The sequence below is a fragment of the Mustela putorius genome, unplaced genomic scaffold, assembly GCF_011764305.1.
Source record: "Mustela putorius furo isolate JIRA1106 unplaced genomic scaffold, ASM1176430v1.1 tig00003869_pilon_pilon_pilon, whole genome shotgun sequence".
Lineage (NCBI taxonomy): Eukaryota > Metazoa > Chordata > Mammalia > Carnivora > Mustelidae > Mustela > Mustela putorius.
The window spans coordinates 33,386,958-33,405,198 of NW_025422021.1; the positions used below are offsets into that span (position 1 = coordinate 33,386,958).

At 49.7% G+C, this 18,241-nt stretch overlaps 1 protein-coding gene across 32 annotated transcripts in view; it reads right to left on the minus strand.

Annotated features, from left to right (window-relative positions):
* LRRFIP1 (LRR binding FLII interacting protein 1) overlaps nucleotides 1-18,241 on the minus strand; it is a 136,500-nt gene that overhangs the window by 14,447 nt on the left and 103,812 nt on the right. For 25 of the 32 annotated variants that reach the window (XM_004743701.3, XM_045066676.1, XM_004743700.3 and 22 more), the window contains 8 exons: nucleotides 11,422-11,457; nucleotides 10,895-11,020; nucleotides 9,351-9,422; nucleotides 7,452-7,622; nucleotides 5,209-5,301; nucleotides 4,201-4,293; nucleotides 3,006-3,098; nucleotides 1,614-1,755 (listed from right to left, as the gene is read on the minus strand). In XM_004743701.3, the coding sequence (XP_004743758.1) occupies nucleotides 1,614-1,755; nucleotides 3,006-3,098; nucleotides 4,201-4,293; nucleotides 5,209-5,301; nucleotides 7,452-7,622; nucleotides 9,351-9,422; nucleotides 10,895-11,020; nucleotides 11,422-11,457 (826 nt within the window). Of the gene's footprint in view, nucleotides 1-302; nucleotides 1,503-1,613; nucleotides 1,756-3,005; nucleotides 3,099-4,200; nucleotides 4,294-5,208; nucleotides 5,302-7,451; nucleotides 7,623-9,350; nucleotides 9,423-10,894; nucleotides 11,021-11,421; nucleotides 11,458-18,241 lie in introns of those variants that run through there. The other 7 variants (XM_045066675.1, XM_013051839.2, XM_013051841.2 and 4 more) reach the window with 5 other exon arrangements.

Consider the following 18,241-nt stretch of genomic DNA (forward strand, 5'->3'; position numbering starts at 1 on the left):
GGGTCTAAGGGTCGGGGGGAGGTCCGGCAGGTGGCAAGTGCTCAGGAGCACGGTGGCCACCTCATCAATAATAAGCTATTCACCAACTAAAAGAAGTACAAATTAAAAACATTATAACTTTGGAATGAATGCTTGTATCTTAGATTCTCCAAACCAACCAACCCCCAGCATATCAGATGTCATGGGCTCCTAGTTAGCTTTCCTCACCCTTTAAAGATGTCTGTCAGGGAGTATGTTTTATAACACACACTTCAGATTGATGAAATAGTATGTGTATGTACGAATTAAAAATATACATATTGGAAAGTTCCCACGATTCTTTATTGATAGGAATATGCGATCAAAAAACATTTGGAGACCACTTAGGAAAGTGCTATTTCTGGTCCTTTAAGGATTGGTTTCCTAATAGTTCATGAAGATTTATAAAACGTATGTTTGAACAAGAGCGACGTGATCAAATTTCTAGCTGCTCACACAGCTTATACGTAGGAAACCACTCAATTTATCTTCCTTCAACAATCAAAACTTTCATGCAATCAAAAGTGTTGTGTCCCTTTAGGATTCATCGAGATAACGAGGGACATCTCCCTAGGAAGCAAGTCCTGAGAAGCTGGGGCCTAGAGGTTTCTACATTTCCATAAATTAAAAAAAAAATACAATGAAATCTTCTAAATGGAAATGAAACACATGGGCTCTGGGTGGATTCCAGCCTCACTGTTGAGCTCAGGAACGTGGCAGGCAGCAAGGGACAGGAGAGCCTTACCCACTGGCTATAACTTCAGCCTGCACCCTGGTTTCAGAAGGTTCATTTTACCCAAAAGCCAAACATTATGACCAATATTAATCAGTGAATTTTTTCAGATATTTGCAAATTGTATAAAGTATTCTTACAATTACAGGATTCCCCAATTTCTACGCTTCAGAAGCAAAAACTGATGTACAAGAGGACAACACCTCTGACAGAGGGGAAGGCACATTCAGACTCTGGTGGGTAGGACACCCCTCCACCCTGCCCATGCTCCCCAGCCCGGGGCTGCCTGTCCACCTTGCCCCCTACCCAGGGTCACTGAGTGCTAGCTTGAGAATGGTACCCAAGACGTAATCCATCACAACCCCCCATGTGCCGTCCACAGGCACCTCGCACCCTCAAAATACGTAACGGTGTTGGGATGTGCAGAGTTGGCTCGTAACTAGGGCTAATTATCTCACTTTACAGCCTCTGCTACTCTGATCTGTGGAGAAGTCTGTAACGGAGCAAGTTAGGAAGCCATCTTGGCACGTGGCTGAGGAAAACCAACGAGTAGCATCAGAACTGTCCCTGCATTCCCGAGATGACACTCCTTGCATTCGCGGTTTCACTTGGTGGCTTTGAGAAGCAAGAGAAACGTATTCTTCAGCCATTGATGGTGAGCACTGCACAGAGAGGCACGCCAGACAACACACGTGGGTGGTCACACCGTGTGACAAGGGCGTTCCCAGGAAGTGGCAGGACACATGGCATGCTGTGTGAGTGTTAATTGATCAGTGATGATTATGTCAGTTCTGACAATGCATGGAGGGTGAATCGATGCGGAGTGGAAGATGAAAAGACCCAAAGGAAGGTGGGCACTTACCTAGCGTCCCGTCCCCCGCTGTCTTGAGGGCGTTTAACTCTTCTTTCGTTAGCTTAGAAGGAACTTGGTGTCCGACGTTATTTAGAGTGTCTGAAGTCTCTCCGTTGGTGACTGGCTCTGAATTTAGGACTATTCCATGTTTCTGGGAACAAAAATGAACTTGTTGTAATACTCACAGACTCATACTAGGTTAAACTTTATTTTATTAATAATAATGAGAAATAAATTATTTTTCTTGAGGTCAAGGAAACAGAATCAGAGAAGGGGTAGGCACCACAATCATAAATATCCTATCGACACACACAAAGCTGGGATGTCTTCCTCCAAAGGCGACTTCTTTCCTGCACGCTCTGGTCCACGTCTTGATGCTCTGGTCCATGTCTTGATGCACTGGTGACAAGAAGCTGTTACCAGGCATCCTTTGTAACTGGAGGTAGGGACCTACGGGCTGCCACATGGTAGAGCAGTGGGCAAATCCCTGTAAAGTGACCTCCTTTTAACACCCTGGTTGCATTCTTGAAAAAGAGAGAGATAAAGAGATACGTGCATGTTCCGAAAGGAATAAACACAACTTATGTTAAAGAAGGAGTAAAGAATTGGCTAGAATGTTTGGCGTCTTTGAGGGAAATATAATTCATGCTTACAACACTGTGAAACACTCTAAAACAGTTATACTCACTTGCTACCCCCATGCCCATAACTCTCTCCTTGAGCTCAGAGGGGCCCCAGTTCCAGGCTCACAGTCCAGGGAGGAGCGGTGATAAAAAGCTGTTCCCTCCATTTGACTGCTCTGGCCTTGACCCCTGACCATAAGCAGCTGACACCGATATGTCTCCACTGATGATCCTGGAATTTGCCCTGGCTATACCCTCTTCTAACAATGTCTCCTACGATGTTGATAACCCACCCAGAGCCTGTTTTCCTTCACTCAGTGTCTAGCCAGCAGCTGAAGACCCCCAGACATGACATAAACAAGACATGGAATTTTCCTCAGCCCACAGGGTCTCAAAGTCTAATTAGTGTGAGCCTCACCCATGCCACCCAATCAGCTGGAGTAGTCCTTAAATTTGAACTTTTAATATAAAGAAATACACACATTCTCTAATTCGGTGTGATGTCCTGGAGAATTTATCAAAGGGTATGAGAAAAAAATGTATGCAGTATAAAAGAATTCTTGGAGGTCAGAGGTGCTTTCGAGATCACAAAATGGGCAGACCTGAATGAACCCACATTCATTTTACGGGTCTCTTCAGTGTCAGTTAACCAAAGGTTTGAATTGATTAACCAGAACTCAAATCAATGGCACACAATTAATTAACACCAGTACACACGTAGAGTCATTCTTGAGAACCTGGATTTTTTTTTTTTTTTAACTCTACTTTGGCTTCATACCTTTAACTCCTCTTTCAGCATGACTACTTCTTCTCTAAGATCATCTCGGTCACTCCTTATGGAATCAAAGAACTCTTTCTGCCTCTCTAAAGCCTGCGTGTGAGCAGAGCGGAGAGAGAGAGAGAAGATTCACATGGGTGAGCAGGTGACTAAAGCAAGAACAAGGATTCTACTACGTGGAACACCACCAGAGTTAAAGCATTGTGTAGAATACGTTCAGGAGACAGACAAAATGTGAGTACTGAGCTTCTCACAAATTTATGGCAGCCAAGGAACATTGCCTCCTGCTCCCTTAAAGGCATTAAGAGATGCCTTTAAGGGAAAACTGCCTTTGCACTGCCTGTGCACAACTTTCTAGCTCGGTGAGAGAATGAACACAAGCCATGCACCCACTCGGATGAGAGACAAACAAGGAATAAGAAGAAATGCGTAAGAAACCCCAGGTGACAACTTGGGCTATCCTTCTACGTCAATTCTTGGTGTTTGTTGTCACAAACATCAAGTGGTCTTAAAGCACACACATGTGTGCACGCTCAGCAGTCCTAAACGAGCATGGGTGAGGACATGGGGGAAAACCAGCACGGCCTCACGTGGCCTGTACACCGACACTGTGCTCCAGAGATCTGCATCAGAGTGGAGCAGGGTGGGCTGTGGGGTATTGGAAGCCCTTTGTCATCAGGAAGCATGGCTGGCCCTCTAAGTGGGCTGCTGTCTTCCTACCTATCACTCCTAAAGGCAGGTGGGCTGCAGTGGCTTTTCTTTTTGAAGAAGAGAGAACTGGGGCCTCCAGGGGGACACATGCAGGAGGGAACAGGTGGGGACGGCACTTGCCACCTTGCAGCTTCCTCTGACGCTTTTAAGAAAGGCATAGGCCCCACCACACAGAGAATCCAAGGGGCCTGAGCCTCCCCATGTCCCACCTGCCCTGTGGTGCCTTCCCCACTCCTTGCATCTCGGGGTGCCACTGGCCCGCTTGGCACAGGCAGAGAGCCCAGTTAGCATCAACAAGATGCCTGCCCACCCCATGTCGGATGCCCACTTCAAGGTCAGGGTTACTGTGGGCTTGAGTAAGCGAGTGCGTTCTCCGTGTCACGAGTCCTGTGTCACACGAGGGCACATGCACGCTCACACATGCGTTTCTGCACCTGCACACGGACTGCCCCTTGGCACAGTCCCACAGACTCGGGAGGCCTACCCCTATCTTCTTGTCTTTCCACTCTATTGTTTCCTGAAGATCAGAAATCTCCCTGATATAACTCGCCTGCTTCTGCTGTAGCTGTCGGATTTCCTGAGGAACAGGAACAGATAGAAAGAAAGCAGAGAAGGGATTAAGCAGGAAGACAAAGCGCAGGGCTTGATAATCCAAAAGCTGTGACTGCTTGTGAGCCCACAGACCCGTGCCAAGGACGTACCAGCCCCATTTCCTGCATCAGCCCACATCCTGCTCTGCATGCCAGAACTGCTTCCTCAGCTGGTCCCCAGAGGCCAGAGGAGCGGGCAGAGACCCGCCTAAGGGACATCCTTACTTACAGGCATTAGTTCAAGTTAACGAGTGAAAAAGTCAGAACCAATCTTGTATCACTTTCCTATTGCTAAGGCAACAAAGTACCATTAATTCAGCAGCTTAAAGAAAACATGAATTCATTCTCTTAGAGTTCTGGAACTCAGAAGCCCAAACTGAGTCTGATGCGCCAGAATCAAGATGCAGGCAGGTCTGGGTTCTCTTCTGGGGGCTCTAGGGCCGAACCTACCACATTCCTTGGCTCATGACCCCTTCCTCACACGGGACCAGCCTTGAGTCCCTCTCCCTGTATCTCCTGCTGCCTCTCTTGCCTCCTTGCATAAGGATCCAGTGATGAGAGTGGGCCCCCCATAACCCAGGGTCACTTCCCCATCACAAGGCCATTAACTTCACCATGCCTGCAGTGTCCCTTCTGGCATGGGAGGCGCCCCGGTCACAGGTCCTGGGGATCGGGACGTGGACATCTCGGGGGCCATCGTTCCGTCCTCCACGCCTCCCGATACAAGCACAAAGCCCCCAAGGAATGAAACTCTTCACCAATGAAAGGAACTATTTTCCTTAAGGAAGACACGGAGCATTTGCCTAAACTCTCCATTTTCAAGAACATGGCTAAGTTTCATAACAAACCCCCCAATACTCCTAAGACGCAGGAGGAAAAGCAAACGAGAGAGCGCTACCCACCTCCAGCAATTCTTCCCGCTGCTTCAAGGCCTCCTTCACTTCGGCGAACTGGAACTGCAGGATGCTGTGGGCGTGCTTCTCCCTCTCAAACTCCTACACGGGCGGGAAAGAGCACGGACACAGTGACCGCACCGCACTCTCTGCCTTTCAAGTTCACATCCCCATGACTTACACTGACCTTGGAACAACCACTTATCACCAGGCATCACAATTTTCAAGGCCTTTTTAGCAACACATGCCCCCTTCTCTGGACTTTCTGATTTCCTGTAAACTTTGCCTGCTGACCTGGTGCATCAGACAGGTGCTCCCTGACTCTTTCCAGGCCAACAGGGGCCAAGGGGGGGCCCTTACTATGGAGGCCGTCTGTGCAGAGGGCCTGGAGGAGGCAGCTGCATGAAGGACTTAAGATGGAACTTGCCCTGATTTTGAAATCTGATAAGGAATATTCTTTAGCATAAAAAGGGGGGTAAACACGGTCTACTCTGGCAAGCTTATTAAGCAGATGGCCAACCCTGTACTCCAGGGCCCCCGCTCCAAGGCCAAAAGCTGCTCCCCTAGTGTGACCCTCCCCCTTCGCCCCTGTGACATGGCAATACACTCTTCTGGTCTCTGGCTTGGCTCCGATCCTGCACCATCCCTGAGGATGGGCTGGTACCCAAGTTTAGGACAGCGGGGAATCCCCCTCCCAGGTCAGTCAGGGGGTTATTCTGGGAGAGATGGGCCCTGCGCTTTTCACCCTGGCCTCACCTGCTCACCCACTTTCTGAAGTCTGAGGGTGAATGGACCCCTCCTGGCTGCAACAAGGACCTGCCTATTGGGCTCTGCTTGGTCCCTGTTCCCCAGCTTGGGACAACATTCCAGGATCATCCAAATTCTCTGGAATTAGATTTGAGGGTTCTCGGTTGTTTCCTGATACCTGGCTGATGATATCCCAGGAATATTTAGGAAGCATTAGCATATACTGCCCACAAGTGGGGTCCACAATGTGCACTCTGCTCCTATAATCCTAGAATCTGTCATCATCAGGTCTCATGGGAAGCTTCTCCTTTGTTTCAGTTTGGCTCTCAGAAACTTCATCAACAAAATTCTTCTTGAGCTTCTAAATTCTATAGCAGTCAAAGAAGGAGACCTTTGAGTTGTTAATGGCACTTTAGTTTCTAACCCTTGGGATTTGGGGGATAAATCCAGTTTAAAAAAAAAAAAAACAGTGACACTCACAAATTAAATTTTCTGTTTATCTCAACGACTTTGGAAAATTGGACAATATCCTAGGGTTTGATAGACTAACTCTTTAAACTATGAAAAACAAGGATTTCTTGCTTTATATCCTACAGAAAACATCTAATTAGTCTTTTGTCACTGATTTCAATGCAGGCTCAGACTTCTCGCTGCTATCATAAATTAATTTAGCTTAATGAAGGTATGTAACTCTTAAATGGAATAAAATAAATGAATATATTTGCAACTGACTATTTCTTGGTGGTGTTAAGAGATAACAAATAAAAATCCAGAAATGTATATTTATTAACAAGAACATTTTTTTTCTTTTTTTTCAAGATCTTATTATTAAGTCATCTCTACACCCAATGTGGGGCTCAAATGTATGACTCCAAGGGCAAGAGCTGCAGACTCTTCTGAGCCAGCCACCCCAATAGGAGAATCCTGGAGGACCCAGTTGTGTCTATCCAAACATGTGGGTTCTCTACAGGCTTGTTTTTTCCTGGTCATGATTTTATCTTATGTGCAAAACACACGATGTTTTCCCTATAAAATTGTCTCTAGTTTACAGAGACAAATTGTGCATATTAATATTTCAAAGCCCTTAGTAAAGAGTATGACATTCTTATTCACAGATGTTTGGGCTCCTGGACAAGTGGAGAACCGTCATTTAAAAAAATGACGACATCTACACACACACACACACATACACACCCCAGATGCACTGTATACCACACACACACACACACACCCATACATACACACACCCCAGACAAACCACATACCACACCCACACCCCTGTGACACTCTGTATACCATACATATACATACATATACACACCCCCTAGACATGCCATATACTGCACACACACACGCACACACATCAGATGCACTGTATACCACATACACACACCCATACCCCCCAGATGCGCCATATACCACACACACACACACAGCAGACGCACTGTATACCCCCCCCACACACACATACACACTCCACTGTCCTCTCTCATACTGACGCTTACTTTGTTTTTCTCATCATACTGCCGTCTAGACTCAGCCAGCTGCTCTTCGAGCTCTAGCAACATGTCCTTTAGGGTATCAACCTGGTACAGGAAGTTCGTCTTTTCATTGTCCAGCTGAGCATTGGAAACCATAGCCTTCTTATACTTCTCTTCCACTTCTGCTAGTGAGTCCTGCAGAAACCATGTTGTGTTTTTGAATTGTGTAAGAGAACAAAAACAAAGATTAGTTCAGCGGTCTTTGAAAAGGAAAAAACAAACTCCAAAACCCAAGAAAACCTTGCCCTAGTTTTAGACTTTATTTCTTAGGGCAAATGGATCAGATAAGAAACACATGACAATTTCAAATGCACAGACATTCACCCCTTTCAATGCAGTCAAATCGGTTATTAACTACTCAAGAGTATTAGTCATTAACTCAGAAAGTTAGTTCTTAGTTGTGACTGGAGGAAGATGGCTTCCACGGCCATTAGTGCAAGGGAGACACGTGACAGGGAGGCTCTGGGCCTAACCCTGGGACCTGACTCCATGACTCAGGGGCGCCCATCAAAGTGGCTTGGGCCGTTCTGGTTTCTGAAGTTGTCCCTCAGGAAATGTGACCAGGATGCCGGAAAGAGCCAGTGAATGTTGGGTGAGAAAACACCTGTCCCAGCTGATGGCTGCCTTGGCTGGGCTTGGAAACTGGGAAAGGATTATATGGAATTTAAAGTTTCCACTTACGGACGGCTCAATAAGCTACACATATCTCACTGGGTCAGTCCTGGAAGGATGGAGGGCATTCCTCTAAAAGGACAGCCATGGGGAGAGAGACCTACAGAGGAAACACTGCTCTCCTGCAGCTCACACCCTCGTTAGCCAGGCAGTGGGGGAGCGTGTCTGTCTCCAAGCAGAGATCCTGGGAAGGTGATCCCAGGACAGGGAGGGCGAATCCCTAGGGTGGGTGAACTACCCGAAGCGAAAGAGAGATGGGCACTGCGTGGTCAGGCCCCTGAGGAGGCCTCATGGAGCCCCGGGCCATGCTCGCCTATGCTCGTGAACCATGGCGACAATTTCCAGTGGGACCCCCTTCTCACTGCGCATTCAGAGTCAACTGTAACATCCCCCTCTCTTCAAGGAGAGGTGACAAGCATGTCAGGGATTGATTCATTTTAAAACCAGCGTGGCCTCTGATTGGTGTCCCTGTGATAGAAAAGTCAGACAATTCTGGGGGGGTCTTTCCTGGGGGGCTGAAGAGGGAGTCTTAGGCTTACAATCTAGCACGAGATCTACAGAGAACACAGACTTCAACGACCCACCTCACCACCGAGGAATACAGCCACTACATTTCCTGGCTGGCACGAGGCCATAACAACACATTCTTACTGTCGTGCATCTTTACTCAAATAAATCCAGGAGGGTACACGCTGGAACGCTGCTTCAGCTAGCGAAACACTACAACATGCAAGCAAGTACTCTGGGTGTCTCCGAAACACGGCAGTAAGGACTGGCTTCCTGGAGGCCCCTGGAGGCCGTCCATCCTTAGAGATGCAAATTAAGTGAAACATCCTTTGTAGGAAAGTAGGGGGGGACATGAAAGAAAACCCCAAAAGTCTTGCATGGTACACTCCTGTGGGAAGTGAGAAGAAGCCGGGTGTGGGCCGGGGAAGGAAGGTGAGTTCAAAACATGCATCAGGAAGTGTGTTAGTAAGTCATCCTCCCAAGGGCCACAGGGCTCAGGGCTCCGTTTAAAAGCTGCCTCGAGGAGGCTGCTCAGGCCATGAGGCCCCACCCGTGCCCCTGCCCCCTAGAGTTCTGCAGCCTGGAGGCTCCTGAGGGCGAGCATGCTGTCTGTGTGCCTTCTTCAGGGTTTTCTGAAGTTAAGCCGGGTTAACACCATCAGCCCACACTTGTGTAAACTGGTACCTTCATCTCTTTCAAGCCCTGCATGTATTTGCCTTCTACGTCCTGAATCTGGTCCTTTAACTCATTCAGTTCCTAGGAATTGGCAAAAGAGGCAAATGACATCGGGGAAGAAAAGTGATCACGACTGCAAAAAAAGAGAAGCCATCCTCTAAATCTTTTTTGCTTTTGGGTCGTTGCCCTCATCCTGGGGAGTCTGGGCAGTGATTTTCTTTTTTCTTTTTTTTTTTCAAGAGTTGAAGGAAAATAAAATGAATTTCAAAATCACAAAAGCTTAAACTTGAGGCCTATCTCATATGATATTTCCATAAATTTTAGAAAATGTAGGTCTGTGTCATTGCATTTTTGCACAATTTTATAAAATAGGCAAAAGAAGTCCCCCAAATGGAATGGGTTCTTTTATTCCTATTTCATAGCTTGCTCAGGCTCTCTGGGTTGCTGCCTGGTGCTAGACAGAATGAAATACTGAAGATGGGACTCAGCCAGGCTCCGTCCCTGCATGTACAGAGCTCCGTCTCTCGGCTCCACACACCCGGAGCCCGGAGTCTGGTCTGAGCTACACTCTCAGCACACACTTGCCGAGCAGAGCAGATGGATGGTGCCCTCAAGGCCAGGAGCAGAGATGAATCAGGGTTGCTCGCAGCCAACTGCTCTTGGACGTAGCAAAGAGCTGTTGGAGGCCCAGGGAGGGCGTGTGGATGTTTTAGGAAGAGCGGCCCACAAAAACTGTTCTTACAAAGCACAAGACTTTGAAGACACTTCCGGGGAGACTGGACCCTGCCCTGGCTGCTGTTGCGTCCCTTCTCTGACCTCCCTGGCAGGTGGCCATCTGGCTTTCAGATACCATGGGCAGCTTTGCTCCAGTTTTAATTATTAGAAAGTTCTTCCATCAACAAAGCCAATTCTAGTCCTTGACGCTTCCCCCTCAGGCCTTGGTTCTGCACTCCAGGGGACCTAAGTTCCTAGACTGCTTTTGTCTCTCACTCAGAATGGCCCGCCCATCGAGTGGCGAGTTTGGAGCACAGAAGCGTGCTTACACTCCAGTATCAGGAGGAAAAAAAAAAAAAAAATCACTGGAACACAACAATGATCTATTCAAGGCAGATTAAGCATACCACAGATGGAAAGGAAGAGCATATTCTAGGCAGGGGAGGGGGACACTCAAAGGGCAAGGTGGTGTTTTCGGGAGCAATGAGTAATCTGGTGTCCAAAAAAATGGAGACCATTCCAAAAAAAAAAATGGAGACCACCTGTCTGTGCATGCCTGGTGTACGGAAGTTGGCTGTGCACTGCAGGGCAGCGGGGCAAGGGCCTCAGCAAGGTGTGCTAGATAGCCTGGGGAGCGCCGAGGGCACAGGTCTGCCCAGCCGGGTTGGGGGGAGTGTGGGGTGCGGGTGGGGTGCCTTCCCATGGAAGACGCCATCTGAGCTGGTGTTCGTGGGGCTAGAACAGGTGTTTATGGGGAGACTGGAACCTTACAGATTTGTGCTCAAAGACTAATTTTCCTCAGAGGCTCCTCTAGGTCACAGGCAGGTCGGCAGCCTTACCTTGATTTCCCTAATGGAGGCCTCGGTGTCCACAGAGATGGAGGTGTCCCCACTTCCCCTCCGAGAGGAGGTCCCGCCGAGGGAGGCCAGGGTGGCTGCAGACAGGCTGGGCAGGCCACGCGAGCCCTGGGACGCCACAAAGACCAAATGTGATTTCAGACAAAACCAGAGTTCCCGAATGTGTACTGCAATGTTGTCAGATTCCCCAGGGGCTTATGGAAAGCAATCAAGAGAGGGTCCCTTTGAGGGGCCTCATGGATGCCTGAGAATCAGTCGGGGTCCACCTCATGCCCATGCCCGGGCCCATGGGCAACCTCTGCTATTTGCAGGGTGTGACACCCATGCTGGAAGTGACTCTGGGGTGACCCCCTGAAGGACATGGTGTGGCACACATGTCCTGTTCCCTCACGGGCCAGTCTCTTCAGTCAAGATTAACCAATGCATTCTCTTGTCAGTTTCATCCACGCACGTGGGGGCCCTCATGGTTTATCAACAGCACAACGTCAAGGCTTCCATAAATTCCTTACCTTCTCGGTGAACTCCTTTTCTGGTCTCTCTTCAACCTGTGGAGGAAAATAGACAAATATGAAATACTTAAGCACATTAAATGGATAATATGGGTTTAGAGGGTAAGACAGTCACACTACATTAGCTTCCTTTGTGATTTAAAAACTGCTTTGCCAATGAGACCTGCGGATCTACTCGAGCCGGGCTGTTCCAGGCACGGTGGGGGCTCACGGACATCTCACGGGGCCCAGGGTGAACTTTACTGTGTGGTTTTTCCACGTTGTAACTTCCACGGGAATGCGACGTCTGAACACATGCACACACTGACCACAGGAAGCTCTGCCATCAGGGACTTGTGAATGAACCCCATCTTCACAGGGCTCCTGCAGAGCTTCCCAAAGCACTGCATGTTGGTACCTATGCGGGGGACAAGGACAACCTTCCAGCCTGCTTCCCGCCACCCCCCACCCCCCCCATCGCTATGGTGACAGCAGAAAGTGGGACCAGGCCTGCCGCTGCCCAGGTCTGGAAAGCAGGAGGAAGCAGTGGAGCCATTACAATTCTTCCTCCTTCTCATGAATAAATAACAGAGCCAAAGTGAAGATTCTGGTTGAACTGCCTTGGGACTGATGCCCAGATGCGGGGAGCTGGCAGTGGGGCCAGGGGGGTGGCAGCACAGGAAAACCTGCCAGGTAAAAAGGGAGAACCCAGAATCTGGCTTTTCGTGAGGCTGTCTGTCCCTTCTTTGGGCAGGACTCTCAGGTGGACCCAGGGCAGCCCACAGAGCCCTGGCATAGCCCCCAAGGGAGGCTGTGCATCTTGGAGGGGCCTGGAGGTCAACGGGCTGTGGCCGGCACTGGGGCTTCATCTTTCTTTGCTGAGCATCCTACAAAGGCCAACTTCTTTTATCTGCACATTGAGGGCTCCTTTCCATAAGCCCATTGGGAAGGTCACAGAGGGTGAGGAAACCTATGCCTACTGTCTCCAAGCCTCTGGGGGAAGCTGACAGCTACTCAGGCCTTTCCTAGCAAGTCTCTGATTGCCCTTCCTATAGCTCAGATGTTCTTAACTCTGACCTCCAGGGAGCCGAATACAGAGCACAGCTCTGCCTCAGATCCAGTGGGCAGCCACAGGCGCTGCTGCTGCCCTCGCACATTCAGCCACAGACATTCCGGACTCAGGTCGAGGAACCCCGATGGAGCTGGGTTGGAGGCTCACGGACACGCAAAGAGCGCACAAGGAAGCTGGGCTCGGGACAGCATGAGGGTGCAGGGGCGAAGCACTGGTCGGGACACCGGACAGGCAGTGATCTTCTGTGATCAGTGTCTGGTGCCCACTCTGGGCCCACATGGGCTGGACGTTCCAGGCCTCACCACGCCCACCACATCCCCCACAAGGCTCACTATCAGCTACCTTCTCTCCTCCAAACCCGTCACACCTTCACCTTTCTCTTCCAGGGCAGGGCATCGGAAGCAAATAGGAAAATAAGACGGCAAAGTGTAAGACCAAGTCAGCCCACCAGGAGGCTCAAATGGAATCCCAAAGAACACTTGATTAACCCAAAAGAAGGTAATTTCCAAAACCAGCTCCACGCTTAGCCAAGCTCAAGTGTCTCCTGCTCATAAGATCCAAGTTCAGCCCTGGGGGTCTCATTCCCGAAGCCACCCCATGTGGTCTCCCCGACTTGGGTCTTCAGCAAGAACTCCCTGTTCTCATCTTATTGGTCTTCTTATTGTCCTCCAAGTAGGAAAGGAAACAAGAAGTGGGATGGATCAGGCTGGTGGGATGGCTCCAAGGGCAGACTGGCCTCCCTCCCTGTCTGTTAAATAAGCCCTTCATGAGGGGGCTTCGGACACTAGTCCTGCCCCGCCCAGAGGACTCTCCTTGCCACTCGGCCACACTGGTTGTCCTTGGAGAGCCCGTGCCAGCCTGTACATCTCAGAGGAGCTTCCCAGGCAATCTTAGCCCATGTGTCCTTCTCTATTCCTTGATGTGGGCTGGTGGCAGCCCATTAAAAACAGCTGGCTCTCCAACTGTGTGCCATGCCTCCTGCCATTTGTGGGCATATGTTTGGTGGGTGTGATAACCACACCCACCAAATTATCCTTCTTCCCAGATGTGCGTGCCACATCAGCCTGAGCAGATGCTCTGTGGGGGCTGAGGTGGTCTTTGGCCAAGTAGGTTCTAGCTCCCTGCCCCTGGCAGACTCCCAAAGAGCCCCGGGCCAGTGTTCTCATTGTGAGGCTTTCAGCATTTCAAGTGTAGTTCTTCTCTCCACTCGGGAAGAAAAATATTCCTGAAGACTTCAAATCACTGAGGAAAAGCTGACTAGGATAGCAACTGGTCTGCAGGAGAATAAGTGTATTAAGTCTCCTGGGCCCGAGTCCTTCACTCCCTAGAATCAGTACATTTGTGGAACACGTACTCATGAGACTGAAGGAAGGAAGGTAATTTAACTACTGGTCGAACATGAAGAGCCAGCGTCAGACTCTCAAGTCACCACTGAGAAGCTGGCTGCTTTTTGCCTCTACAGGTTACATAGAATCTTTTCCAAATGCTTGTCAGCAGCAGATAAATATTCTGTATATAAATGAAAGTCCAGAGATCCACCTACGGAGATAGCTATGCCCGTACAAGGACTCCACGTTTTTTAGTTTTTCTTGAGATAAAGATGAGGAAGAATACAGATCAGACCAAAAAACACTGTTTCGGGGGGGGGGGTGGTGTCCTTTAACACATGCTGTGCTCTGCACTGTTTCCCTCCATACTATCAACATAAATATTTTTGTAATTTGCAAAACATCAAATAAGCAAGAAAAAAAACCCCTAAAACCATAGCTAGCTCTTTAGTTTTCAAAAAAAGTTTAAAAACAGTTTTTAAAAAAGCCTTTGCTCAGAAATACATAATGAACTCAGGATGGGAACGCCTCAAATGTGTTTTTAAGTAAAGACCTGTTGGGGGGTGATGAAACTCTTGAGTGTTACAGCCACTCTCTGCCTAACTGTTGTTTCCAGTCTCTTGTGTATACATTAGGGTAAGTGCCTTTAGTCCGTTTCTGAATGACAGAGGATACGTGTGCTCGTTTCTGAAATCGGAAGGACAGGATGAGGGGCCCCATGAAGGCACCCCTGCGGTAAGGAGCTGTTGCAGTCCCCAGAGCTGCCACTAGATGACAGCCTGTATGGCATGAAGCAGGCCGGCAGGGAGCTGTCCCCACTTCCTAAAGCACACCTCACCTTCCCCTAAGCAAAGGGACAGATAAAGAACCCAGGGGGTGTGTTTAATTTTGATATAAAGCACGGCACTTTAACCTCTGAACATAATATAGAAAGACACAAAATTGAAAAACATTCTGAATCCTGTCCTAGTCACGGCATGACACAGAGTGCACAGGGGGCACCACAGGGCAGACACGTGGCTGAGCAGGACCTGGGGGAAGCTATCACGGGTACTTGCTGCAAGCCACTGAGACCCATACCTGCACGGGGCCAGGGCCGAGCCACAGGACCTCCGTGAACACTGATGTCCGAGTCCAGCGCCCACACCCCGCAGGCCTTCACTTTGTCACTCCCCTGAACCAGCAATTCTAAACCTTCTAGGTGGGCATGAAAACAAGTGTGTCCCAGCATTTTACAATCACAACTGAATGTACACAAAGACAGGTTTTTAAATCAACTAGAAATAATCACTTTAAAAAAATTTCTGTTGAATTTTAAATTATGGCCACTCTGCCTCTCAAAAAAAAAAAAATCCTCTCAAGTGATCCAAGTAGCACATTAAGTACTTCATGAATCCCAGCCTTTCAACATTGTGTCTTCACAGGCACACTGCTTGGGCTCCCTTCAACACCACGTCTGCTGAGGCCCACAGTTCCCGGCCTACCCACCTGCCTAGAGATACGACACAACACATGAGCATGGCCAGACTCTGGCAGAGGAACTCCTCCTCACAGTGTCCTCAGCTTCCACCACACAACCTCAGAACCCAGACACAAGATGGGACCAGAGAAGCTGTGTCCATGCGCAGTCCCTTTCAACAACAAACTGACAACAGTGACCACTCCTTAGAAAACAGAAAACAGGGCACCTGGGTGGCTCAGTGGGTTAAGCCTCTGCGTTCAGCTCAGGTCATGATCTCAGGGTCCTGGGATTGAGCCCTGCATCGGGCTCTCTGTTCAGCGGGGAGCCTGCTTCCCTCCCTCTCTCTGCCTGTGTCTCTGCCTGCTTGTGATCTCTCTCAGTATGTCAAATAAATAAATAAAATCTTAAAAAAAAAAAAAAGAAAACAGAAAACATTTTAAGGGCAATTTTACTTCAAGTAGTCAAGTAACTGAGACTTCCATTGGTGTGGAAATTTTGCTTTTTCATCCAATAACACTGACGTTCTCCTGAATGACTTATCCTTGGACACCTGGATTCATAACACATGACCGTGCTTCCACCTGCTGCCCCTGCCTCTCCACACAACATTAAACACGGGTCACTACAGTCTCTTGTATTTCTGGCTAAACCGGCTGGAACTTCCAGTTGTCACTCATATTTGTTCTAAACACACACAGGAACACAGATCTGGGCTTGGCTTGGGACATCTCTGATGGAGGTGTTGGCGTCCCTAGGCGAGGTCCTCTCCGTGGGTGTGCTCGGGCCAGGACCACCAAACCTCCCGATCCCAGCTCTCAGAGCTTCCTGCATCTCTCCCCAGGAGTTCATATCATACATGTGCCCGGGTGCTGCCTGCCTGTCCCCTCTAGTCTATGTGTCCCTGAGGGCTGGAGCAGGTCTGCCTGCTCACCATTGCAATGCCATGCCTAGAACACCTAGAGCCTAGGTGCTCAGTAAACACTGGCTGAAAGAACCGCAGCTTCCCTCAAGGGGAAGGCCCCAGACTTGTTGGAGAAGAATTTACAGGTTATCTACAGAATGGGAACGACGTGACTGAGGTTCTGAGGTGGGCCAGGCATGTGGTGAGAAGGCCAAGGGTCAGGGGATGTCTCTGGATGCCGAGGCACCTTTATTTTCTTCAAGTGGGCAGAGCTACCCCTTCCTCCATTTTGGTTACTTTTGCTCTTTAAGAGTGCTCCGCCCCCATGCCCGGGGCACCTGCCTTTCCTCCACACCCAGCTGTCCCTTGCCCTAGTCCTACTCCGTTCTCAGAGAGGCGCCTGTCCCCTGCCTGCCCTCACACTCCCCTGGATCCACATTCCTGATGAATCACCGGGCCACGGACCACTCCCCGGGAGCCACAGGAGCACCGGCAGGAGCCGTCGAGGCCCAGATGGGGCAGGAGGATGGCCCATCCCACACAGACTGCAAGATGCTGACCTTTGCTCATGAGATGTGTGGATGGCTCGGCAGCCCACTGACCTCTATAAATGAGCAGTTGTCTCGGGGAAGAGAAACCATAGCTTATGGAAGCAGTTACATTTCCCGGGGCTGTAAACACCGAGAATTAAATGAGAAAGAGCCTGAGGATCAGAAGGGCCCACCAGCCCTGGAACCCCTTGCTTTTCCCCCTGGATGGTGCCTGGATGGGGCTTGGAGTCCAGCGTAGCTGGGGCCGGGCCTCTCCTGGCCAGCCAGCAGTGATCCCCGGGTCCCAGGGGCCTGAGCATGTTTAACGCCGCCTCGCTGGTTACCGTCACCCAATGAACCTGTTGTATGTGGGTACATTTTTCACAGAGGTTAGAAAGCATAAGACACAGAATTTTGTGTCTGATCTCGACCACTTTGGTCTATGTGACTAGACAAAGTCCTCTTGTTCTGTGACTTCGTCCTGAGGCCTGAAGAGAGACCCAGAGCAGTCAAATCATCATGGCCTTCGTGACTCCATGCTTCCGGGAAGCCGGCCCCAGGAGGCTCGTGATCCTTCGAAATGTGGGCCACAGCCACCTTCTGTCAAGTGCAAATACTTCTATTACTTCCCCAAACGTGAGTGAGTGTGAGAGAGCATCACGCCTAAGAAGGCTGAGGCTCCGTTCAACTCCCCACGGGAAACGTTTCTCCCCAGTTGCTGCAAGGCTCCCCGTGGATCTGCGTATCTGTCCCATGCTACGCCGGGGAATGGAGGGCACCCCAAAAAGCAACTTGCCTGATTTAAAAACGGATGTTCTGTGCTGTTAAATAGGAGGACCTTCCTATTCCTGCTGGATGGGTCATCGGCAGAGCCATGAGTCCCCAGGCTGCACACGGCATCTGCCACTACACCTTCCTTCACGCTCCTGAGCGTTCTGGCTGTGGCTGCCCTAGTCTCCTCGGGACCAGGCTCCAGGGGCTCCTCTGGCCGTGAGGGTGGGTGGCTGGATGTGTGAAATGGGCAGGACACAGGGACAGGTGCTCGTGTTGACAGAGCGGGGTGTCTGCATTTCCATAAAGCACTAGGCTGTCCTGTTGTACAACACCGTCCCGGGTCTGCATTCTATTTCCTCACCCTCCACATATACATGGTGGCGAGGATCACTCCCTCTCATCGGATAAGGCCAGCACAGGCCCAGGGATGAATGGTGCCGGCCTTGGCCTTGGAGTCAGGGACTTCATAGCACGGGGTGGTGTGGCCGGCCCACCTGGCGATTTGGGCTCGGCTGCCAGCAATCCCTTTACCCTTCCCCAGAAGCAGCCGGTATCTGCATTTGCATGAAACATCAATGTTCGAAAAGACTGTCTGATTTAAAAAATAAGCAGATCACCAGCAGCCAACAGGTGCATCTGTGCTCACAGGAGACCGCGGCTTGGTGGCCTCTTCTCTCACCACAAGGATCACTCCCCGAATCCAGATCTCCACACATAACCACGGTGCCGTATCACCAAGCTGAGGGCCGCAGAACACAAGCTTCTCTGTCACTG